The sequence below is a fragment of the Prosopis cineraria genome, unplaced genomic scaffold (genome assembly GCF_029017545.1).
Source record: "Prosopis cineraria cultivar Desert tree isolate PC_DT_omini unplaced genomic scaffold, ASM2901754v1 PC8, whole genome shotgun sequence".
In the NCBI taxonomy this organism is placed as follows: domain Eukaryota; kingdom Viridiplantae; phylum Streptophyta; class Magnoliopsida; order Fabales; family Fabaceae; genus Prosopis; species Prosopis cineraria.
Genome location: NW_026555339.1, coordinates 2,347,888 through 2,373,718, shown reverse-complemented (window position 1 = coordinate 2,373,718; position 25,831 = coordinate 2,347,888). Strand labels below are relative to the sequence as shown.

At 33.6% G+C, this 25,831-nt stretch overlaps 3 protein-coding genes across 8 annotated transcripts; 2 read left to right on the top strand and 1 right to left on the bottom strand.

Moving 5' to 3' along the window:
* Positions 1 to 2,619: 2,619 nt before the first annotated feature.
* Positions 2,620 to 7,430, top strand: LOC129318940 (glucose-1-phosphate adenylyltransferase large subunit 1). The gene is made up of 14 exons (XM_054963952.1): positions 2,620 to 3,288; positions 3,443 to 3,556; positions 3,738 to 3,905; positions 4,083 to 4,175; positions 4,262 to 4,345; positions 4,439 to 4,494; positions 4,644 to 4,737; positions 4,857 to 5,042; positions 5,175 to 5,255; positions 5,826 to 5,912; positions 5,997 to 6,101; positions 6,728 to 6,834; positions 6,989 to 7,049; positions 7,142 to 7,430. Exons 1-14 carry the CDS (start codon positions 3,049 to 3,051, stop codon positions 7,241 to 7,243), a joined length of 1,578 nt encoding a protein of 525 aa, XP_054819927.1. The 5' UTR covers positions 2,620 to 3,048; the 3' UTR covers positions 7,244 to 7,430.
* LOC129318941 (mannan endo-1,4-beta-mannosidase 7-like) lies at positions 7,340 to 9,718 on the bottom strand. The gene is made up of 5 exons (XM_054963953.1): positions 9,179 to 9,718; positions 8,835 to 9,029; positions 8,452 to 8,574; positions 8,135 to 8,328; positions 7,340 to 8,041 (listed from the first exon to the last, which is right to left on the bottom strand). The coding sequence occupies exons 1-5, from the start codon at positions 9,500 to 9,502 to the stop codon at positions 7,591 to 7,593; spliced, it is 1,287 nt and encodes a 428-aa protein (XP_054819928.1). The 5' UTR covers positions 9,503 to 9,718; the 3' UTR covers positions 7,340 to 7,590.
* An 11,315-nt stretch (positions 9,719 to 21,033) lies between these two features.
* Positions 21,034 to 25,467, top strand: LOC129318273 (APO protein 4, mitochondrial-like). 6 transcript variants are annotated; one of them, XM_054962986.1, is made up of 5 exons: positions 21,034 to 22,403; positions 22,517 to 22,664; positions 22,796 to 22,827; positions 23,691 to 23,968; positions 24,611 to 25,467. In XM_054962986.1, exons 4-5 carry the CDS (start codon positions 23,709 to 23,711, stop codon positions 25,308 to 25,310), a joined length of 960 nt encoding a protein of 319 aa, XP_054818961.1. In that variant the 5' UTR covers positions 21,034 to 22,403; positions 22,517 to 22,664; positions 22,796 to 22,827; positions 23,691 to 23,708; the 3' UTR covers positions 25,311 to 25,467. The 6 variants fall into 6 exon arrangements, with proteins under 6 accessions (XP_054818961.1, XP_054818960.1, XP_054818956.1 ...); XM_054962985.1 differs by having other exon boundaries at positions 22,759 to 22,827; XM_054962981.1 differs by lacking the exons at positions 22,517 to 22,664; positions 22,796 to 22,827 and having other exon boundaries at positions 21,034 to 21,335; positions 22,176 to 22,403.
* Positions 25,468 to 25,831: the final 364 nt, after the last annotated feature.

Here is a 25,831-nt window from a genome sequence, read left to right as displayed (position 1 = left end):
TAAGACATTTTTTGATGCTATTTTTTTAAAGTGTAATTATTATTTTTTTTTTAAAGTTTTCATATTGATAAATAATTTTATATTTATTATAGGATATTTAATAAAAGTAAATATAAAAAAGAAAGTTAGTTTAAAAATAAGTAACTATTTTATTGAGAAGTGAGATTTGATTAAAAATGTCATATATTTTTTAATAAAAAAAGCTTACAAAACGTATTAAATCTCAAATTTTAAAAGCAATGACATACGTGGTGAATGTTTTGACTGCAATGGTTATTTTTAAATTTTAGATGGAAATATATCTTGACAATTTTTAAATATTGATCAAACCACCTACTAAATTTAATATACATATACACACACATATATATACATACACACATATATATATTGTTTGTTAGAGAATCCTCAACCATCACGTCACTTGCTTTTATAATCAGTCGCACCCCACCCTTTCAAATATGTGCGGGATGAAAATCAAGCTATATATACAAAATTGTACGTAAAGATTTAAAAATAATAGTGCTTGAAAACATAATAATGAATATACAATGAAAATATAGTATATTTGATTTCAATTATACATACAATAATTATATGAAAATCATGATAACTGGAAATTAATATAAAAATTCACTTGAAATGTACTTATTCATTATTCATAGATGCACAACTGCAGATCCTATTTTATTTCATGATATTTAATCTTATTATACAGAAAATAATATTCAGCAGGTTGAGAAATTAAATGGCTAGGGTGAAAGATTGGAGGGAGTGGAGCAGCGGTTTTGAAGGAGGCTACGATGACGAGGCACGTTATTATTCAACACACGACTTCGTACTTTCCAGTTGCGTCCTAATCGCATTCAACCTCGTCAAGTTTCTTCCTTGTTATTGTTAGGCCATCATCATCGTCAAATTCCTCCACGAAAATCGGCCACTCTTCTAATCAAAAATTACAAAAAATTAAAAAAGCAATGCCAGAACCTAATTATTACGGCCACCCATGATGTTTTATTCACACGACATGGACCCGTTGATGTTGCTCCTGAGCCCTACCATACCATGGGAAGGATTTGGTTGGTCAATCATCCCATTAGATTTTTGTAATGGACGAAAAATTAATTTAAAAATTCTATAATCTATTAGAGCATGTAAATAAAATTCTATTAAACAAAATTACATAAAATATGTAAAATGTTAAATATTTCAAAACTACGTGAAACCTGAGTGTAGTCATTATTGGATAACTATGTACTCCTCCCATGCAAGAATGTGAGTCATTTTTTGAGGGTTAGATGTTAAAAAATATGAGGCATTTTTAATCTTTTGAGATATAATTATTATTTTTTTATAAATGCCTCCATCAATGAATGGCTTTATATTTATTATAGGATGTTTAATACAGATAAATATAAAAAGATATGGTTAGTTTGAAAATAGATAATTACTTTATTGGAGGGTGAGATTCAATTAAAAATACATTATATTTTTTAACAGAGGGAGTAATTTTTTATACACTTTATATTTGTATTAATTGTTATTAATATTATTAAAATCGATGATTTGGAAGTTATACTTCTTTTTGTTAAAAAAAAATAATTTTTCCAGCCATGCGAGATTTAAACCGTGAACTGATACGTGCCATTCTTATGTGGCTAATCATATCATCAATCGTGCATGATGTATCCGTACCTCATTTTATAGCAAGTTACACCACCTCCTCTAGTTCTAAATTGCTGGTTGATCGCCCTAAATTTTAATCAACACTTGTTTTTATCAATATTATAAAATGAAAGGAAAATAAAATTAGTAGAAGGTCATCATTCTCCTATTTATTAGAATTCATTGCCAATGATAAATCTCATATTTCTGGTTCATTTTCACGAGACCCACTCTAATTTTAAATTACAAGTTGATGGATCATCCAAAATATCAACAAAACTGTTTTCTATTTTTAGCTATATTATCTGCGAAGGAGAAATGTTTGAATATTTTCAAATTCACTGAAAAAATAGGAGAAATTAATTGATAATTAATTAAGTAATAAAAACAATTGATGCAGGACTATATAATTAGAAATTAAATAATTAAAAAAATGCTATAATTTTGCTCTGACCCTCGACGCATGCAACAAATACTAACGTGGATAAATGCAACTATTCATGGCAATACTATTTTAAATGAAAAAAATTAATAAGATATGTTTCAACCATTTAAAAATGTAAGATATTTTTTGTGAGATTAAATATTTAAAAATATAAAGTATTTTTATTTTTAATTTTTTAAACATAATTATTATTATTATTTTTAAGTATCTAAATTATTTTATATTTATTTTATAATGAGACATTATATTAAATAAAGATAAGTATAAAAAATAAAATTAATTTAAAGATAAATAATTATTTTATTATAATAAAATTTAATTAAAAATATTTTATATTTTAAAAGGAAGTAGTCATTATTCATCAGTGACATTTCTTGCGGAGTGCGTACGTAAACATAAAAGGGCATAAAATAATATAGCAATATTATTTTTATAGCAATATTATTTTAAATGAAAAAATTATAGCCCCATTATGGGAGAAGATTTCGGTTTCGGTTTCTCTCCGGACGTCATGGAATTGCGTTGCTACTGCCGACTGAGGAGAAAACAGAGTGATCTGTGAGACTTGCCAGGTTTCTCGTGACGGCTCGCATGCCAAGTTGCGAACGGATCTCACTGTCACATACTTCATCATCCTTCCTTCCCTTTCAACTTCAAGCGGCCTCACCCTCCGCGCTTTTTATTTTTTTGTCTCTCACACGTCGCTTTCTTCCTCTTCAACAGAGTAGAGTACTAGGAAGAAATCTGGCCGTTTTAGGCGCCCTTCATCTAGTTCTGCTTCCTCCCTTTCTGGCCTAATTCGTCTCTCGAAGGTTTGGAGGTTTTAGCTTCTCACCAAACTCCGCGGTGGTACAATTGAATACCGAAGATACACTAACTCTCTGTTGTAAGTTCCTGGTTAGGCACTGTAGGATTTTGATCCTGCGGTTAACTCAACAATGGATTCTGCTTGCGCAATTCTGAATGCCAATGCCAGTCTGATCAAGGCCAGCGAGGCAGTCCGCTGTAAAACAGGTACTCGTACTGGGTTCTGGGGTGAGACTACAAGGGGAAGCCTGAGTTCCAGACTTTCATCTTTTCAATTCCAGAATAGTTCAAACCCCGATATGAATGGTCGAAAGTTCAAGCGTGGCGTTGCGCACTCTGTTCTCACACCAGACATCAACAAAGAGGCTGTGGTACGAAAAAGAAAGCTAAATGCCATATTTTCTTTGAAATGATTGAGATCACTTTTCTGTTTTTGAGTTTTAAATCCGATGGCAGCGCCAAAGCTGAAGTATTTGTGTTATTGTTTTAAGTATTACTGTTGCATTTCCGTTTCGGGTGTACCAGGCACCCAAAGTCGAGACTCCAGAAGCAGACCCAAAAAATGTAGCCTCCATCATATTGGGTGGAGGTGCTGGAACTCGCCTTTTTCCTCTTACAAGCAGAAGAGCCAAGCCAGCGGTATGATATTTTGTTTTGTTTTGTTTTTGTTTTCCCTACTAAACTGAATCAATGATTAAATGTTTCGATTCAGCATAAATGGATGCAACAACGTCCCGAGTTCTAATAATTGGAATCATTTTATGCGAAGTTTGACTTTGAATTAAATTCTCAGTTATCAATAGCTTTTGCCTGCTGGCAGGTTCCAATTGGAGGGTGTTACAGACTTATAGATATCCCGATGAGCAATTGCATCAACAGTGGCATAAGAAAGATATTCATTTTAACGCAGTTCAACTCTTTCTCCCTTAATCGCCACTTGTCTCGCACTTACGGCAATGGCGTTAAGTTTGGAGATGATTTTGTGGAGGTAATTTTATTTGGCACACGAAAGTTTCTTCGACTTCCTATGTGGCAGAATTGACAATATTTTATAGAAGCAAATAGAAAAATAAGGGAGACTTGTTGTCCTACAGCGAGGACATTTTAGCGGGAATTATAAATTAGATGAATCCTAAAGAGTATAATTTATCTGACATCACATCAGGTCCTGGCTGCTACTCAAACACCTGGAGAAGCAGGGAAGAAATGGTTCCAAGGGACAGCTGATGCCGTGAGGCAATTTATATGGGTTTTTGAGGTAAGAACTAGTGAATCAACGATGTTTGCATATATGTCGAAGATATTGTATCGATAGAGTAAATGAGTGTCAGGATTAATTTGTAGGATGCCAAGAATAAGAATGTTGAGCATATATTGATACTTTCTGGCGATCATCTTTACCGAATGAACTATATGGACTTTGTGCAGGTAAGAGTGAGATAATTTATTGTCAAAGATCAATCTAAATAATAGTTGTAGTTTTCTATTATTCATGCTGAGTGTTGAAAACTGTACTTGCAGAAACATATAGACACAAATGCTGATATCACAGTGTCGTGTGTACCTATGGATGACAGGTGCATGCGAAACCTGATGCGCACTTCATGTGATTTGGTTTGATCTTCTTACAATGGAGGCATGCTGCCTCATTTTTTGAGGCAGAAGTTTCATTGATAATAGATCGTCATGATGTTTTTGAAGTTGATCAGTCTTAGTTCTTTTACAGCCGTGCTTCAGATTATGGGCTGATGAAAATTGATCCGGCAGGAAGAGTTATTCAGTTTGCAGAGAAACCCAAGGGCTCAAATCTGAAGGCAATGGTAAATATACTGTTCCTCACATTCACTGCGTCTTTTTTAGCACTAAAGCCATATTGGGACTTAATTACTCAGTTTTCTGCCCAACGAAGCTGATGCATTGTCACATTTAATAACTGCAGCGGGTGGACACCACCCTCCTAGGATTATCTGCACAAGAAGCAGAAAAATATCCTTACATTGCATCGATGGGTATTTATGTCTTCAGAACTGAGACCTTACTGAAACTATTGAAATGGAGCTTTCCTTTATGCAATGACTTCGGATCTGAAATTATTCCTTCTGCTGTGAATGAGCACAATGTCCAAGTGAGACGAACCTCCAATCATGAACTTGATGCCTATATTTCTCTTATTTTAAATCACTGAATGGTCTAGAAAATGGATTACTTTAGATTAACCGGTAACACTTGATGCTTCTGATGTTACTGACATTCTCAGGCATTTTTGTTTAATGACTATTGGGAAGACATTGGAACTATAAAGTCCTTCTTCGATGCTAATCTGGCCCTAACAGAACAGGTTGGTTTAACTATTCTGTGAACTGTTATTTCTCTTGGTTGATACCAGAAGGTTTGTTTCGATTGACTATGTTGTTACTTGGTCATTTTATAAAGTGGTGGGATATTTTAATGGTAAAAATTATAGGGAGAATGAAAAATAAAGTCCTCACAAGAAAATTTATATCAAGTCAGAATCTCTTCACAACTAAAACTCTCAAATTCAATACTCCTTCTCCTATGTTTCAATACCAAAACCTTAAAAAAATCTCAAGTTGGCATTAATCTTCTTATGAGGTCCTGACTTGTTATTTCCCCCTAATTTTTTTATAATTTGGTTGTTGGTGTAATTCATTTTTTGAAGAAATGAAAACCTGTCACAGACTAGGAAGAGTTTCTTATGTTGCTTCAGATCTTGGGAATCAGTCAAAATACAGAAGAATTATAGTAACAAGAAGCCTAGAACATGAAGATATCATTGATAATCATGGATTGATAATGTTTTTTAGAATAATAATACTATAATGGACACGTTTTCTTGCGCTGAGAAAAATTTAGCATATTTACTGATCACAAATGCTATTATATGTAGCCTCCCAAGTTTGAATTTTATGATCCAAAGACGCCTTTCTTCACTTCTCCAAGATTCCTACCACCCTCTAAAGTTGAAAATTGCAAGGTATTACGAAGTTGATGACAAGCTTCAATCAGTTTGTTTATTTGGCATTTTTGTTGCTCATGACTTCTCAACTGGTGTTCACAGATTGTGAATGCAATTATTTCTCACGGCTGCTTCTTGAGGGACTGTAGTGTTCAACATTCTGTAGTTGGTGTGCGCTCACGTTTAGAATCTGCTGTAGAACTTCAGGTAAGCTAAGTGCATTCTGTGCTTTGCTCCGTCCCTCCTTTTGGACTGCCTCTCTCTCTCTCTCTACTTCTGGGGGGATTACGTTGAGGCATTACATCCTTGGAGCTTTCTCTCAGAAGCTGGCTATATCAGCATGTCACAACTAATTTGAAGGAAGATTTGTGTCATTCAACATATAATGATTGGGACAAAGCTGGGTTTGTATTAACCTTGATTAACAGTTTCAATATCCCATTTTGTTGTTAGTTTCCCCTGTAGTCTTTTGGTGTCGCTCTGGGTAAATCTGCATGTTACGGGTTTGAAACCTTGTAACTCTTCCATATATTCATGGCTTATGAATGCTATAGCTTTAATATGAATAATGATCCCACTTGAAAGATTTTTGGAATTTTAAATTCAGTTTTCCTTCTTTTTTGGTCATGAAAAAAGTAAGAGTACACAAGATTATTGAACGGGAATGGAATTTTGGTCAAATTGTTGTGCAAATTCAATGAGATTACTTCTAGTGGCCTTCTTTACAGATAGGGTGGCTTACCCTAGTATCTTCTTGAGTTGACACATTTTCATCATTGTATTGTGTTTTTTAGCACCTCAGATGGATTTTTGATTTCGGCTTTGCTGTCCAGGATACCATGATGATGGGTGCAGACTACTATCAAACCGAGTCTGAAATTGCATCTCAGTTGGCAAAAGGGAAGGTTCCAATTGGTGTTGGAGAGAACACTAAAATCAGGTGCGATTATATCTCTATAATAACCCCGTCATTCCTCATGTCTCGATTCTTTATTTAACAGTCCAAGGCATGCACGCATATTTGCGTGTTAAGATTAGATGAATTGCTATCCTTCATTTATATAAGCTAATTTCTTAATTTAACATTCTTAAAGGAATTGTATTATCGACAAGAATGCCCGGATCGGAAGAAATGTAATTATTGCAAATGGGGATGTAAGTTTAAAGCTTGCTTGTGAAACTACCAATCAATATTAGAATTTTGTTGCCAATCCTTCCCTGATTATTTAAATATATTGACTTTTCAGGGAGTTAAAGAAGCCGACAGGACTAAGGAAGGATTTTACATTAGGTCGAGCATCACAGTCATACTCAAGAACGCAACAATAAAAGATGGAACAGTCATATAACTCATCCAGAGGCGTCTTCACTGGATGATCAGATGACTGAAGCTTCTGCGTTTAATTAATTTGCTGATATAAATCTAGGAAGCAGCAACAAGAACATATAACAAATTTTCTCACTTGTATATTACGATTTACGTTACAGGAAAGAACTTTCTAGTTGCTTACTATAATAATAAATTCTTTTGCCTTACTTCTACGAGATTTCACATACTAGTAACACACGGTTATATTAGACTCTTCTTGAGGAGATGAAGCAAATCATGCAGGCACCTCCATTTGCACTAATAACTGAGCTTATAATAATGTCGGTAAAATGGCAAGTTTTGTTACCCCAGGCAAGTCTTGTTATCTCAATTTCCACCATTAGCACCATCGCGCCACTGTGCACCTCTACTACTATCTTTTGCTTCATTCCACTTCTTGATGTCTTCGAGTCGCGCGAACATCTTTCGAATTCGATTAAGCTTTTGAGACTCTTGAGCAATCAAACTGGCTGTTGAGGGACTCTCACCTAAGACTACCTCATAGCCATCTCGAAAAGAATCCATTCCTTCAGCTAGTAGTTGCCAAAATAAGCCTCCAACAGCAGCCCCACCACCGCTTGCCGATGAATAGATCGCAGAGTACACATCGTTGAAGAGCTCGTCCCTGCCCTTTGAGTTTGAACCCAAATTCTTAGTTGATATTCCAAACTCAGCAAACAAAAGTGGCTTGTGAAGAGTGTTCTGTGCATCCTTGATATGTTCGTTGAGCCACCCATTCAAGAACGAGAGTTGGTCTTCATAACCTGAACCTGAGAGCCTGCTCATGCAAAATAATTGTTACTATGAGTGGTATTAACTTATTCCTGAAAAAAACAACGGTGACAATCAGCAATGTCATTGTCATCCTCACCATTGATCAGGGTATGAGTGAACTGTAGCAAAATCAATGCCAGGGATCTGGTTATTTGCTATGAAATCTGTCCCTACTTGGAAGTTGGGATTAGACTGCTGCTTTGATTGGCCATAGAAACCCTCTAGACCAGCTTCAAGCAAGTGGTTTCCATCAATGGATTTCAAATAAGACGCCATCTCGGTAATCCAAGCCTGTGCAGAGACCAGAGGAAGGAAATTAAGATTCAACTTTATTTATCTTTTTCGCAGCCATTTGGAAATCCAAGTTCGTCACTAAATATGAAAATGGAAAGCAGAAGTGGAAGAATGGGCTACCTGTACTACTTTTCCCTTTTGATCTGAAGGACACCTTATCTCATTCATGAGCTCCCACGCCATTATAGTTGGGTCATCTTTGTAAGCAACTCCAGTGATGCTGTTACGCCTAGTGAGTACAGTCTGCAATAGATAAAAGCTCCGATATCAGAAGCAACTTAAAGCTTACACAATTATATGAAGTATGAAGTTCCTTCTGTAACATATAGATCAATTCTCATTAAGAATCATTTAGTCTACACAAGCCACACGTACCAAGTTTATGCAATATCATCTACTTGATCCTTTTTACCTTTTCTATAGTTCCCCCTAATCCAAGCACTGTAATTTTCGCAGGCATTGTGAAGGGATTATAGTAATAAAAACAAATTTAAAAGAGTTACCTTGATGTGGTTTTTGTAGTATCCCTTCACTACAGGGTTAGTGAAGAAATCATCTTCAGAATTAACGGACTGGCCCTGATTCCTTGCCCAAGCCACGTACTGCTTCTTTCCTCCCAAGTTGTCGTAGTTATTCACCAAACTCAACACCAGCTTAATCCCATATCTTCTGGCTTCGGATATTACGAAGTCTAACCCCTTTCATTTTCAATCCATTAAACATTAATTAAAGCAGACAAAAATCAAAATCAGCAATATAGCGAAATAAAATTAAAATACGGCCGTTATCATACCGCATGAAGCTAAAAGGAAATAGAGATTTCAAGAAAATGAAGATCAAGATAGACCTGGAACATATCCTCATTGTAGGATCCAGGAGAGTATTGGAGCGGCTTATAGCCACCATCACTGAAAGCCCAAGTTCTGGCTATGCTAAGTCCGTGGCTCTTAGCCTCTTGAAATGCAGATGAAACTTTGTTCCTTTGAGACGGATCCGAGGCCACGTACATGAACCAGTAGGCATTAAACCCATTAGCATAGAAGGGGCTCCCATTCAACATTAGCTGTACACCTTTTGTCTTCACAAACCCATCATCTGCTCTGACTAAGATTCTCTGTTCTAATATCGCAAACAGAGCAATGAAACCCAGAAAGAAGGAACACTCCATCATTCTGCTCTCCCTCTCCCTCTGCGTGTGTGTGTGATGCAGTATAGGATGGTAGCCTTGAGTTTGAAACTTGATCAAACAAAGAACCTGTGACTGTTTATATGGTGGGGGAGTGCATCGGGTACCAGAATCTCACTCACAGGGATTAATGGTGATAAGCGATCGAGTTAGCAGAGAAGTACTGTGTGGGCATTGGAGTTATGCAAGAGGAGAGGGGCAGCTACGTCCAAAGTGATGGAAGGTGGGCCTGATGAACACAAGTAGGAATGGAGAAACCAGAAGCTTCACTCATTCACGGCAACGTGGGGCCACATGTTGTAAGATGTAACCCCTTTTTAGGGTGAGATCAACTAAAAACCAGAACCGTGTGTGAATGAGTGGTTGCAAACTCGCTTCAATTTGCCTTTTCCTGATGGAAAATATTATCAGTAATAAGGTTGCACTGTTGTGTTCAAAAATTGTGGGGTAGGACTTTTGGATTGAGTTAGTGCCAGTAGCTGAGAATTCAAGGTTTCGGGTGGAAGTGGATTCTCATATTATATTAGTCTTGTTAAGAATGCAGTTCAGTCTCTCAACCCATGAAATATCTGATCAATTTGATTAACTGCGCTTTCAATCATGGCGTTGGAGAAGTGACAAATTAGTAAATTGGTTAGTAAATCAAACGAATAACATAGACACAGCCAAATAATCTTGTAGCCCAGTGCATTAAAACTCCCTTTAAGTAGGAGGTGGTGGGTTTAATCTTTCTTATAATCTCAAAACATATATGGAAATTAATTTTCATTTCAACAACTTCTTCTTTTGCCATGCACAACTTCTTGATGTATTGCACTTTCATAGGTGATATTTTTATTGTTCATTTTTTTCGTATAGGTGATGGTTATTCTAGTTTTTCCAGTCCCTTTTCTTGTAAGAAATATAGGAAAAGTACTATACTACTGCCTTGCTATGGAATACATGTAGATTTTTTTTTTTAAGAAGTTACAAGTTTTTTTTTTGAAAGATATATCGAAGGAAAAAAAAATGTTATGTGATTCGATTTAGATCGTGTTCGGATCTAGGGCAAAAATTGACTACTGTGAGAGCCTGCGTTTTCGTTGTTTTCATCGCGGAATCAAACACCACTTCCGCATGAAAGAGAGTGAAGCACTAATTAAGTGCAAGTTACTGTTTTTCTGTAGGTGCTGAAGAAATATTTATTTTAGAAATTAGAAGCAATTTGTTACTTCTGGCATAATGTAATCTTGAAATTTGTGGATGCAAAACACACACTAATAAATTGGGGAGATTTTCTTTTTTGGCCGCTGCATCAATTGCAGACTGAAAATCCAAGTTCAAAAGGGGCAGTCACGCGCGGCGCAACGCGTATTTAGTTTCAACTGCAACCAACCAGCGTAACCCAGATATGAATAAAAATGAAAAAAGGGTCAAGCGTGCTCAAGAAATGCTTCAATCGCGGCGAAATTACGGAGTTAGAATGCCTTCTCAAGTGGGACAGAGATCTCATTCCTTGCCTTTGGTTATTCTTAATTTGAATTCGAGTCAATCGGAATGAGAGCCTTTCACTGATTTTAGACTTCGCAACCATTACAAGGACAATATAATTTGTGACATCTTAGTGAATCTGATCCCTTAATTCAGTGATTTACAAAGCGGACAAACGAAAGATTCAGAGGTGCAATCGAGGACTACGTATGGAATAAAGTGACCGTGAAAAGGATGGCAGACATGAGTGACCTTATTTCACGGGGAGAGCGTCAACGCCTGACCTAACACATAGATAATTACTTTCATGCCCCCCAAATCCAATAGCCGTGCCTCTCATTTAATCAAATTCCGTTCATATGGTTTTGCTCTCTTGATGCTCTGTATATCCGCCATTTTGTTTTCATTTTCCTTCACCAATCGTAAGAAGGTGAAATATATTGAAGAATCAAATGGAAGTATGCGGTTTGAACTTTGGATACTTGAACGTTACTCTCTTCGCAATCAGAGTAATGTATTGGTCATTGATACCTTGTGCATCTCTCTTCTTTGAAGATGCACAAGGTATGGTGTCCCTTTCTACGCAAAAATCACCCATTGTTCTACAGGCCTCTGACTCGATTTCTGAAAACAATCCCCGACATGATAGCCAGCATTGATTTCCTTTAGCAACGTGATATTTCTATCTCAAATTGTTAGGTTTTAGCATATCGAACTTTCTACAAGATCATCTCTTCCGTTATAAAGGCAGTAATATTCTTGCTATGAAAATTTTTGTTAATTGGTCTTCTATTAGCGGCGACGAAATAATTACTCGCAGAAGACAAAAGTGAGCTGTTTATGTTCTATCAACACTGCAGAGCAACAATATATAAGTGTGCTATTGCACGCAGAATACCAAAATTTGGTGAAAATTAAAATCCCTCGTGATGGCTTTTTAAGTCAAGAGGGACAGGGCCTCGTGATGTTGTGTTAGGGTGAAGGAGACGAGAGAAGATGAGACTGACGACTCATTAAAATTTCGAGGCAATGCATGTGACTTTTAATCTACAAATCCCGTGCCCACTCGTGCTATGTCTTCTTTTCGGGTTCCGTCTCCGTTATATAATATCATACTTTAGATTTAGCTACGTTTTTTTGGATTTATTTAAGATTAAAAAAATAAATTAAATAAATTATTTTTTTAGATAGTTTTGAGATTTTACAAAAATATAAGTATTTTATAAAAAAAACATTATTTTCTACTGGGTTAAGAAAAATCTTTCCCTCAACTATTAACTTAAAAGTGATTGGTATTTTAAACTTTTATATGATGCAATTTTGTCCTTTAACATTTGAAAATTATACACTAAACACCTAACTATTAAAAAAAATTAACTTTGACCATTAGTTAACATAAAAAATACAAAAAATGATGTTAAAAATAGAAAAAAAATTGTAAAATTATACATAAGTACCCCATAAAAAATGAAAATAAATTAAGTTTCATAAATTACATATAAATAATATGATACAAGTGTTATTTCTTGCCCACATAAAAAGTCAAAATACAATTTTAACCAACCATTATTTAAGGATATAATCGATATTGATTTTTTTAGGATATTTATTTGTAATTTTGAGTTCTTTTTTGAATATTTTAGGTCCCTTTTTTAATTTTTGTAGTTAAATATCAATCAATTTAATATTTTTAACAATGAGGTGTCCAATGCACTATTTTTAAATGTTAAAAGGCAACATTGCACAATAAAAAGTTTAGAATATCATATGCTTTTAAATGAATAGTTAAAAGATGCTATTTAACATTTTTAAGCTTGGTTGCAATACTAAAAATAAAAAATTTATTACTGGTTAATTACTTTTAAATTTTATGATATATTTATAAATTTTTATTTTATAAATATGATGTATTATTTAATTGTTTTAAAACATTATGATATCTAGAGGTGGAGAGAGAGAGGATTGGTGGGGGTCACGACTTTCTAACTTTTTAATTTTTTCTTTGTAAAATGTAAGGGTTATATATTTTGGCTCCCTTAAGTTGGCATATTATTAAAATTATGAAATAATAGATAAAATTCTCATTTTAATTTTATATGTAGTCTCTTACATATGTATAGAGCAAATATTTTAATAGATTAAAATATAGTTATCATATGATCTACTCATTTTCAACAAGATAATCCCATGCTTGCTCTTAAAGTATTGATGTTATTTTATTTTGTTTTTATTTTGTATTTAATAAAAGAAATTGTGAAAATTATTATTAACAAACTTTATTAAGTATTGCAACAAAAATTTTAAGATATATTAAATGCTATGTACTTGATATCAATTATGAAATTACTTATTTAAAAGTTAAGAGGTTTGGTGAAGATATTCTAAAAAAATACTTTTTTTAAAATAATTAAGCTATTAAAATTTATGATATGAGTAATTTTTATGTTGATATAAGTTAATCTCATTGACATAAATATTTTATAATAATTGAGCATTATTAATGTGTTGATATATTTGTTCACTACAATTATTCATTAAAAAAATTAAATAATAAATTTAATAAGTAAGTAATATAGCTTATTATATTGAATAGAATTTTAAATTATAATAATGTATTTAAATCATTTAATGTTTATAAGATGATAAAATTTTTTATCAATTTAATGATAATTCATATTAAGGAAAATTACTAAAACATCTATCATAAACATAATAAAAATTGATTTTTATACCATAAAAAATTGACGAGTGAAACTTAATATATATATATATATATTATATACATGTATAAAATTAAATATAAATATATGTGTTAAAATATTTATTTTATATATATATATATATTTTTTTTAATTATTATATACACTTCATCATTTTGCCCCCTAACAAAACTTCTAGCTTCGCCCTGATGACATCTAAATATTATCTCTTATTTATTGTATCAAATTATTTTCACAAACCATTCAAAAAACCTTCTTAAAATAATTAAAAATTTACTTTTTAAAAAAATTAATTATTTTTAAAAATGCATACAACCATCGTAAAAACTAACAAAAAAAAAATTATGTGTGTATGGCTGTATTTGCATGCATACTTGTAATGTTCATGAAAGAAATATCGTGCAATCAGCAGCATCGACTCTTGGAGTTATGGCATTGGCCAATACGAACCTTCATGCCCAGGGGCAAGAATCCATACACGGACTTGGACACAGGACTTCTTTTCTCACCGTGCTCCTTCCAATTATAAAATAAATTAGTTTTTAAAAATATTTTCTAATTTAGAATATATAAAATTAAATAAACGCTACATCTTTTACTATTTATATCCTTATTTTTTAAATATTTATATTTAAAGACCATATATATATATTATTAGGAAAACTTAAGGGCATAGGTATAAAGATGTTGACATTTGTAAAGGAATAAGGTTTTAATTAATATGTTTGGTAACAGGTGAATTAGTTATCAATGATAAATATTATAATTTGAAAGAAGTACCTAAGAGCATTAAAAATATTTCACATCCACAACATGCTTTTTTTTAAACAAAAAAAAAATCGCTTCGATTATTGGTCGGCATCGACTGGGTTATTGGTACTGCTTTGTGAACGAAACGATCGGGGAAATTGACTTCACTAACTATACAACTAGTTGAGAGAATAGTGCAGTGTCGGTTTCATGGAAATTTCCTTTTCAAAACTAAAGGTTAAAAATTAATCGGGGAAGTGGGTTCATTATTCAAGAACGGCACTGTGGTTTGTTGAGATCAGATAAGTGGCTTAGTTATTCGATAAAAACATTGTAGTTGGCATGTCGTTTTTAGCCCGTCATGGAGGGCTTACGAACCTTGTTAGCCCTCATGGTCTCCCACCTCCCAATATTGTCACGCACACTTTGAATACTGGACAGGTCGGTGAGAAAGAACTTTACATGATCGAAGAAATTAAATTTAAGATAAATCAATATAAATTATTATATTAAATTTTAAATCCTTAGTAAATGCTTGGGCAAACTCCTTCTACTATACAATAATATTAACATTAATTGATGATGATTGATTTACATCCAATTCATTGACCGATTACAAGAGTTGTTTAATTTTGTTCTGTGTTTTTTACATCTGGCGCCGACAAATGATTACAAATCCCTGCACGACGCGATGGCGAGGGGAAATGGACATTGTTGGATCAGGTAGCTGATTGTACCAATACAGGATTTAATAATTGGGAGAATTTCATCTAAGTCTTTGAATGTGATAATTTCAACTGGGGCTCAACAAAATTCTGGAACTTCACCACGAGCTCATAGTATTGAAATAAAATATATTTTATTGCTTGAATAACCAAAATGTCTTTTAATTATAATTAGCATTGTTCAGGTAACAAATCAGCTTACAATTTTTATAAGTAATATTAATAAAATAATAAGTCAAATTATGAGATTTACAAATAATATTAATAGAATAAACATAACTTCTTATTATTCTCATAATATTACTTATAAAAATTATAACTTAATTTATTATTTTAATAATATTACTTGTAAAAATTATATTGTAACAATGTTATTTGCAAGCAGTTATAACTTGCAGTGTTATTTTATTAATATTATTTGTAAAAATTATAAATTGCCTTATTATTTTAGTAGCTTTCATTATAAAAATTATAATTTGATTTGTTATTTCAGTTATATTGCTTGTAAAAATCATTACTTGACTTATAATTGTAACAATACTACTTGTAAAACCTTAACTTTATTTGTTATTTTAATATATTATTTATTATTTCAGCAGTGTTAATTATAGTTGAAAGGCATTTGGGTCATTCAAGTAAAATAAATTATTTTATTTTAGTGCGTTGAGCCTGCAGTAAAATTTGAAATTTTTTTTAAGAATTGATTAAAATTATATCACAATCAAGGGATTTTAATGAAACTTTCCCTTAATAATTCACCCAACTTTGCGTGTAGAGGATGCATTGCTTGTGTCCCAATTCAAAAGGAGAGTGAATGCACTACGACTATAGTACTAAGATTTTTATCATCTTGTTCTTTCCTTGAGTAAATTTTAAAAGAAATTTGTTATATATTTAAAAGGGTGCATTGTATTGGAGGACCGTAACTGTTAAATACTCGTTCAATATTTTTTATAAAATTTTATACCACCTTCATTAATATCAACATAGAATAAGTAAAAATATAAAAGCGTCTCTTTCATACGAATAATTTTAAAAAAAAATTTAAATATTATGTAAAAAATTATATCATAATTTATAAATAAAATTAAATAAACGTGGCTTATATAAGAGGGAGTATGGACTAGTACTTCTGATGAATGACAACAGATGTTGTTTTTTTTTTTTTTTTTGAATGGGAGTAATTACTCCGAAATGATTTCAACAGGTATTGTTCTCATGTCCCCATTTCATTCTGATAATCTAAATGGACTGGGCTATCTATGTCTCTGCCCAGAGCCCAGAATTTCCATTGGATTTTCCAAAAAGCCTGATTCAGACTCACTGACCTCTGTCATATGCATTGCCCATTTGACTCCACGCCTTGCTTGACTGCATAAATAGGGATCATCCAGAACCCCTTCCCTGTTGCTCGAAAGGACACGTCACGTGTAACATCACATCGACTGCGGCCATTTTCCAACTGCTATTCCTCTGTCACACTTCCCATCTAAGATTATGAGCTCCATTGGGATAACTTGCATTTTATTTTTAAAAAAGATTTATAATTTTAAATATTTAAAATATGTGTTGTTAATTAAAATTAAGAGAAAATCATTCTAAAGTTTCATAGAAGTATTTAAAATACGCTGAAGTCTCATGAATTTATTAAATAGCTATCAGATCCCAAGAGATTTAAGGGTGAACAAGTTTGAAAATGAAATTACTGATTTGTTCTCTGCCATTAAAAAGGAAATTTTGCTTGAACGCATAATTCACGAAGCCTATGATCAGCGATTATGAAAATTGATGCATATTCATGATTGTTGATCACAGTAGGGTAATTTTCACTTCTTCATATCTATGATTACTGCCCTTGTCTTCATCTAAGCGAGGTCGGAGTGTTCTTTCGCTGCTACAGTGTTTCATCGATGGAAAAAAATACAGTGATTGTTGAGCAAGTAAATGATTTCTTATGCGTTAATGATTTCACTATTGTTTAAGGGTAGGATAATGCTTTATGGGTATACCTACGGTCATTTGATTTGCATGGCTAATGGATATGGATTATCTGGTGTGACATTAATACGTTGAAAAATATCTAATACGAATAACTCTACATATTGTCAATAGTGTATTCTTGTGTTGTCAATATGCTATCGATAGTTGTCGATACACTGTATTGTGCAGGGTGACTTGTAAGAATACTTATACCACCGAAAAACATGTATTATGTTATATTTTTTTTTTTCATATAGGGGACATTTTATATATTATTCTCAAGCATGTGATGCAAGCTTCTTTTGTTGCAAAATCTCTGTTGTACCTTATAAGACTGACTTGTGGTGCAGGATGACCTCTATAGGAAGAAGATAGAATTCTTGTGATGGCTATTGAGTCATTGTAACAGCGTGAAGGAGCACAAAGCCATGCCCTTGTTAGAAAGATCCCAGGAAAGGAAAAAGAGGAAATAATAGAACTATAGGATATAACTTTATTGATAATCACGTCCTTTTATATAGTTAACCTATTTCGTGTAGTTAACTTAAACAATGCTATTATGAATGGTGATTACAAGTTTGTAAATGTGGCAAATAGTTTGTTTTATTAATTAAATGCTGACAAGTAGCCAACTGTGATTGACAAGTGGTTTTCACTTTATTGATAAGCTATGCATTCACTATTGACTAGTACTGATATATTAGGTGCTGTTATTCCCTTTAAAAATCAACAAACTACAAAAACTTGTTGATTACTTGCCGTTGGCAATTGACAAGTGGTTATCACTATATTGATAAACTATGCATTCACTATTGATAAGTGTTGATACATTAGGTGCTATTATTTTCTTAAAAATCAACAAGTTACAAGAACCTATTGATTATTTGCTGTTGGTAATTAAGAAGTGGCTATCATTATATTAACAAATTATGCATTTACTATTGACAAGTGATGATACATTAAGTACCATTATTCCCTTTAAAAATCAACTAGTTATAAGAACCTGTTAACCACTTGCTATTGGCCATTGACTGCAAGTTATCACTATATTGACAAGCTATGCATTCGTCGTTGACAAGTGTTAATACATTAAGTGCTGTTATTCGCTTTAAAAATCAATCAATTATAAGAACCTGTTGACTACTTGCTGTTGGCCATTGATTACAAGTTATCATTATATTGACAAGCTATGCATTTTTCATTGACAAGTACTGATACATTAGGTGCAATAATTCTCTTTAAAAATTAACCAGTTACAAGAACCGACTGACTACTTGCCATTAGCTATTGACTACAAGTTATCACTTCATTAATAAGCTATGCATTCTTCATTGACAAGTGCTGATACATTAGGTGCAATAAATAAAAAAATAAATTTCAAATACATAAACAAAAAAGTACACTTGTCTTTGATATTTTCTAGCATAGATTAGGATTTTTGCAAGTCTTGGAGGTATGACCAGTCTCATGGCATCTTACACAATGATAAACCCTTTTGTTTTGGATTTGAGATTCTCTTCTTTTACGCTTTAGCCTACCCAAAGACTTTATAGTCATTAGTAGCTTCAAGCAGGTTTGGGTTAATAAATTTGTCACTGTCAATGCTTATAGACATGGATAGTCATGTGTGGCTACCGGCCTCATGTTGTTGGCATATATCTTCTGTTAAGCGATAAACTTGTAACATTCATCTATAAAATTATACACATTGCCATAAACTACCTTGATTGCTGCACATGCATGTACATAAGGTATTCCACTCATTTGCCATGCTAAACAAGAGCATGTATGTGCTACTCATTCGATGATATCATTCTTGTCAACTCTTCATACGTTGTTCGTTCCTTTATTGTTCTTATTCTAACACTCCCCCAACATATTGCATACTTCCTTGGTCATAATTTTAAAAATGTCCCCTATATGAAAAAAATATAATATATGTTCTTCAGAAGAACTTGCCATCTTACAGGTCAATCTACATCACACACAGTGTATTGACAACTACACACAGCATAATGTCAACACATTCATCCACTATTGACAAGATGCAGCGTTGTTTCATAATAGAGATTTTCCAACAAAATAAGCTTGTATCATATGCTTGAGAATAATATATAAAATGTCCCTTATATGAAAAAAACATAACATAATACATGTTTTTCGGTGGTATAAGCATTCTTACAAGTCATCTTGCACAATACAGTGTATCAACAACTATCGATAGCATATTGACAACACAAGAATACACTATTGACAACACGTAGAGTTGTTCGTATCAAATATTTTTCAACATATCAATGTCGCACTAGATAATCCACACCCATTAGCTATGCAAATCAAATGATTGTAGGTATACCCAGAAAGCATTATCCTACCCTTAAACAATAATGAAATCATTAACGCATGAGAAATCGTTTACTCGCTCAACAATCACTGTATTTTTTTTGTCGATGAAACACTGTAGTAGCAAAAAAAACACTCTAACCTCGCTTAGATGAAAACAAGGGCAGTAATCATAGATATGAGGAAGCAAAAATTACCCTACCGTGATCAACAATCATGGATATGCATCAATCTTCATAATCGCTGATCATGGGCTTCGTGAATTCTGCGTTCAAGCAAAATTTCTTTTTTAATGGCAGAGGACAAATCAGTAATTTCATTTTCAAACTTATTCACCCTTAAGTCCCTTAAAATCTGACAGCTATTTGATAAATTCATGAAACTTCAGCGTATTTTGAATGCTTTCATGGGACCTTAGAATGATTTTTCCTAAAATTAAATCAATATATATTATTTATTTTTATAATAAATTATTATTATTAATACATTAAAATTACTTGTTTTAATTTTATTAAATAAAAATATATTAAATATATAGAATTAAGCATGTACTTCCTCCGTTAAAAAATATAAAATATTTTTAGTCTTTAGATATAATTATTGCCTTTTTTTTTAAGTATCTCTATTGATAAAAGACTTTATATTTATTATAGAATGTTTAATATGGATAAATATAGAAAGATATGATTAATTTAAAATAAATAATTATTTTATTGAAGTGAGATTCGATTAAAAATGTATTATATTTTTTAACAGAGGAAGTAAATTTTTCCTTTAATTTTTAGTAAATATTTTCGATATTTTAAATTAAAAATTGTTTGGATGAAAAATAGGATTAAATATAAATTTACTCTCTATATTTCTAGCAAGCATACATCATATCTTAAATTATTTTTTAACATAGTTTTATTTTAAAATTTTTTTAAAATGATATAATGTCACCCTAATTTAATTGCTTGACTAGCCTTGGTGCTAATCTAAAAAATTTGACAGTTAACGGCCTTGCTCGCTTGCCATGCATCACCCTTCTCTCCTCTTGCCCATATCTGTTCGTTTTCCTCCTCTGCCCTGTTTACTTCTTTCGCGTCTGCATTAAGCACCAAATGCTTATAAGATCACAAGCAATCTTGACTTCTTATTTTAACTTAAATTGATATCTTTTATTTATTTAAATTAATTTTTAAATATTTTTAATATTATATTTATTAAAATATAAAATATAAAAAATTTTAATATTAAATTTAGATTATTTAAAATACGTTTGAATAATTAATTTATAAAATTTTTAATATTAAATATATTATTTAAATTTAAATTATATTTAAACTGTTTAAAATTTATTTCAACAGTTGAATTGTAAAATTATAAAAAAATTTAATATTAAATTAGATTACTAAATTAAATATGTAGATTCATAATCAACATATTTATTAAAATTTTAAAATTTTTATATTAATGATTATAATATTAAAAATATTTAAAATTAATTTAAAGAAACAGCAGGAGCGATTTGGATTAAAATGAAGGGTCAGATCTCCTAGCCATCGTGCTTCTTCGTCCTCCTCCTCTAAACACAGTTCCCATTTGCGAACCATCATCCTCTTCTTCTTCAAGCTATCTTCCTACTCCAATGGCGATGGTCGACTCCCCTTTTACTTCTCTCCTTCAAGCCTGTTAAGATCTCGTTCTCGAAGATGGTTAGGAATGAATCGAGAACCTCGCGCGAAGAATGGTGATGTAAGGTAGAGCAATCGCGCCCTGTGAAGACGATGACTGAAGCTCGTGTGTGGCTCGACACCTTTGATTCTGGGTTGGGACGGAGAAATATCTGTGAGCTATCTTGTTCCTTCGATTATGCGTGGCTTGACACCTTCATTTCTGGGTTTATGGGTTTCTGGGATTCTGGGTATCCTTCGAAGTGCGAGAGGGTTCATTTTAAACGGTTTCATTATATTCAAGCAGCTTACTTGTTCCTTCGATTATGCGTGGCTCTGGAAATATGATTTATCTTGTTCGATCTCGGTTTGAACTAAGATTTGGGTTCACAGATGGTGGCGAAGAAGAACGTGGGAAGGCTGGTGGAGATATTGGAGGAGGTGGCGGCAGCAAGTTCTGGGTTTTGGGTTCTTGCTCCTTGCTTTCTAATTTGGGAATTCGATTGTTGGGTTTGATTTGTTCAGTTTTGATTTCCCTCTCCCTCTCGATCTTCGTCTTCGATTTCCTGATTGTTGCAGAGCGAAAGCGTTGCATTTGGATCTCCCTCTCCCTCTCGAACTTTGCCTTCGATTTCCTGATTATTGAATCTGGAATTATTGTTTTAATGGTAGTTTTTGTTTATTGTTGATTGTTGAATCTGGATTCTTGTTTATTGTTCTCCAGTGACCGTTCTTTTAGTGGGCAATATGGAGAAGGGTAGCTGTGTTGGTCTAGGGTTTTTTTATCTGACTAAGGGTATTTTGGTTTTTTAATATTAGGAATATATATTTTGGATAAAAATTAGAGCAAAATTCCATCAACAAATCAACCATATTTTTAAATCTCATATCCATTTTCATTTCAATTTCCATTTGTGCATTCACATCTATCTTCATTTCCATCAAAATTATTTCGGGCCTTCACACTCACTTCCTCCGTTTGCTTCTCCTCGTCCGCATCGCTTCACATTAACAGATGGGATTCCTGTGACGCCGGCGACCTTGATTCTCTCACGGATCAAGCTCCTATTCGTATTTCGAGGTCATTTCGGAGCCGAGAAGGAACGTGCACCTGGCCGTATGTGATTATTGAGGAAGGAGACAGAGCAAGGAAATTCGGGTTCGAGAAAAGCAGCTAGCACTTGGGTTCGAGTTTGTCTGACCTTATACAAGTAACTTGAGGTTTGGGTCCGAGCAGATAGAGGTAACATTTTCATTACCCTCTTTATTTATCTGTTCGAAGCTTGCTCGAGTGTCTCTGTTTTGGTGTTCTCATATTACGTTTAGATGTACTGATGTTTAAAGATTGGTTTTTAGATATCTTGTGTGGAGTTAAAAGCCATAAAAACCATACTATCAGGAAGCTTTGAAGGCTTATATGGATCTTGGATTTTTGCTCATTCTCGTTATCCTAGTTGTGATAAGCTGAGATCTGTTTTCCTTGCTTATGATTGATACCTAGAGGGTAATATTTCGGTTTTGATTTGCGTTTTCAAAATCTTATATCGTATTTTCTTTATTTTGTTAGGTAAAACTTCTCTTTCTTATATATTTCCCAGTAAACATTGACTTCTGACTTGCCATTATGAATATCAGGAGGCCACGATCAAGAGCTCAAGCACAAAGTAGTATGATTCTATGGCTTTTAACTCCGTATCAAGCTTGCTTTAGTGTCTCTATTCTAGGGATAGTTATTTTTTGAACTTTTCTTCAGTGTTTTGTTTCGAATTATTGTTGGTTATGTCTCTACTTTACGGTTTTAAATGGGCAATGAATTTGTGTGATTTGTGTGGCAGAAAACTTGATCTGTACAAGTGAGAAAACTTGATTATTGAGAATATTGTATTTTGGTAGTAATTATGAGTAAAGAAAAGGAACTTGGACTGTGGCTAGAGAAAGAGATCAGATTGCACATTATAGTCTGAACAATTAATCGTATTAATTTTTAGTATTAATGGATATTGAACTATTCATATAAATTTTGTCCAATATATCAAACTTTACATTTTTTTTATTCTCATTATTTGACATATCAAATTTTATGTCCATAGTATTAATGAATATTGAACTATTTATAGACTGGACTTAGAAAAAGTTATGAAGTGTCAAATTTGTATTTCCTACCATGATTTTGGGGAAGAGATGATCCAAGCAAGCTTATGGGGAAGGAAGGATTTCTGAGTTTAAGGAATGATTTGTAGGAACAAAGAGTGGTGCGGTGAGGGAGCAGGATTTAATGTGAATAAGGGAGTCGAATTGTGTGTGTGTGAGAGAGAGAGAGAGAGAGAGAGAGAGAGAGAGTGAGGATAACTGAGAGACAAGAATTTGAATTGAGAGAGAAGAAGAAAGGGTAGAACTTGGTAGAGGGGCAAATTAAGCAAGAACTGATTAGGTTCCCCTTCTTTAGAAACCAATTTATTTAGTTAAATAAACGAAAAGGTCCATGTGAGCAAGGATTTCCGTTTGACTCTTTTTTACTTAATTTCTCAAGGAAAGGTTTGCGGATTTCATGGCTTTGAGAAAGAATCTTTGGCAGACTGTTCTATATAGAGAATTCGATGGGTGCCTTGTGTACCCTCGTCGGCTCTATATTACTAAGGTCAACCTAAAGAAGCTCCGACCCATGATTCACCAGAGAATAGAAAAACGGGCCAATGAATATCCAGTTCGTGCCATGGTTCTGGTTGCACTGGAGGTCCTCAAGGCCAGGAATGTTCTCATCCAAGGCGTTTCTACCCTTCTCAAGTCCTTTCCTGTCATGGCTTGCAAGTAAGTTCAATTATGTTAGTTGATGATGGCACCTCGTTGTTTTACCTATGATTCTATGGTGTGATATTTTTATTTCTATATCTTAATTGGGGGTGTTATGACCAGAAATATGACATGGCTCTCAGCAATCTTATAACCTGTTTCCTACTTGTGTTAGACAACTTCTGCAATGACATGATTCAGTACATTTATCTCTCTGATAGTCATTGTCCGAACTGAATTTTTTTAAAGATCTGCACGTTTGTTGGTCTAGATGTCCATTTAGATGTTGAAAACGGGGCGGAAAAGAGGAAATGAGAAGGAACCATTGAGGTTTGAAGTGAAGAATGCCCTGATGTCACCAGGCCCACCACTATCCTGTTATTAATGAGTTAGCAGAACTTCATTATAACTAGTGTCAATAAATAACTATTTTTATGAGTTGCTAATTGACCTGTTCCACCTAAAATGGTAATAAATTATGGTAATTTTCATGCACTTGATCCTTGCAAGTTGTTTAATATGGGCAAACATTAATTTGATTAAATAGAATCCAAGTCAGGTAATTAAGTAGAATGTATATTTGGACTCAGTCTCTTCCCATTTCTTAAGCTCAAGCTCCACAGAATACTATTCTTATCTTCCCATATTGTACACTTTCAGATTCTGTCCAGAGTTATTTATTGGTGAGAAGGGACATTTAATTCGGACTTGCCATGGCTACAAGCATCGTGCCAAGAACCGGTGTCATGAATGGGTTGCAGGTGGTTTGAATGATATACTCGTTCCAGTTGAAACGTATCACCTAAACAATATGTTCCAAGGTGTTATTGAGCACAACCAAAGGTTTGACTTTGATCGCATTCCTGCTGTTGTTGAACTATGCTGGCAGGCCGGGGCTGACCCTTACAGTGATATTGCCAGCGGCAGTTTCCGAGGAAGCGAGTTGTTGTCACCAAATGATCTTACCTTAGTAGCAAATAGAACATTAACAGCTTGGGAGACTCTTAGGTCTGGGGTGCAGAAGTTGCTGTTTGTTTATCCGGCAAAAGTCTGTAAATATTGTTCAGAGGTTCATGTGGGGCCATCTGGCCATAAAGCTAGGCTTTGTGGTGTGTTCAAGTATGAGAGCTGGCGAGGAGCTCACTTTTGGACAAAAGCAGAGGTGGATGATCTCATACCTCCAAAGATTGTATGGAGACGGAGACCTCAAGATCCTCCTGTACTTGTGGATGAAAGGAAAGGTTACTATGGGCGTGTACCAGCTATTTTGGATTTATGCGTAAAAGCTGGTGCCGTTGTGCCTGCAAAGTACAACAGTATGATGAAAGCGCAAGGTTTATCTGGCCCTGCCTTTTCTTGATTAGGATGAAAAATGGCAAATGGCATGAAAACTGATGCTTAAAAATCTTTGAAGCCAATAGTGCGTGGGATGAATTGTGAGCCTGATTTGGTTTTGGGCCGTTGTAATATCCTGATAATTATGATATTTAAAATAATATATTTAGTTATTTTTATTATTTTTGGGAAACAAATTATAAAATTACTTTATTCAAAATATGCTTTACCTATAACATTTTCTGTTTCGAAATTAAAGCAGTTGATCAACTGGAGAATTTTTTGGAACCTGAATCTTTGCATCTAATAATGGCGCTCGCGCTTCCCCTCTGCATAACGCAGTGTGTCATTTAACACCCTCAAATCTCTGCCGCTGAATGTTGTCAACTAATCCCAACCGTCCAATGCCTTCTACCCCTAAAATCCCTCACCCTTCCGGTGACTCCATGTCTTCGATGGGTTGGGTTCCTTCTCTACGAGCATAGGCATGCTGCATGCGACGGCAGCATATGATGGCGGTCTAGTTCCAACGGTGGCATGTGTGCA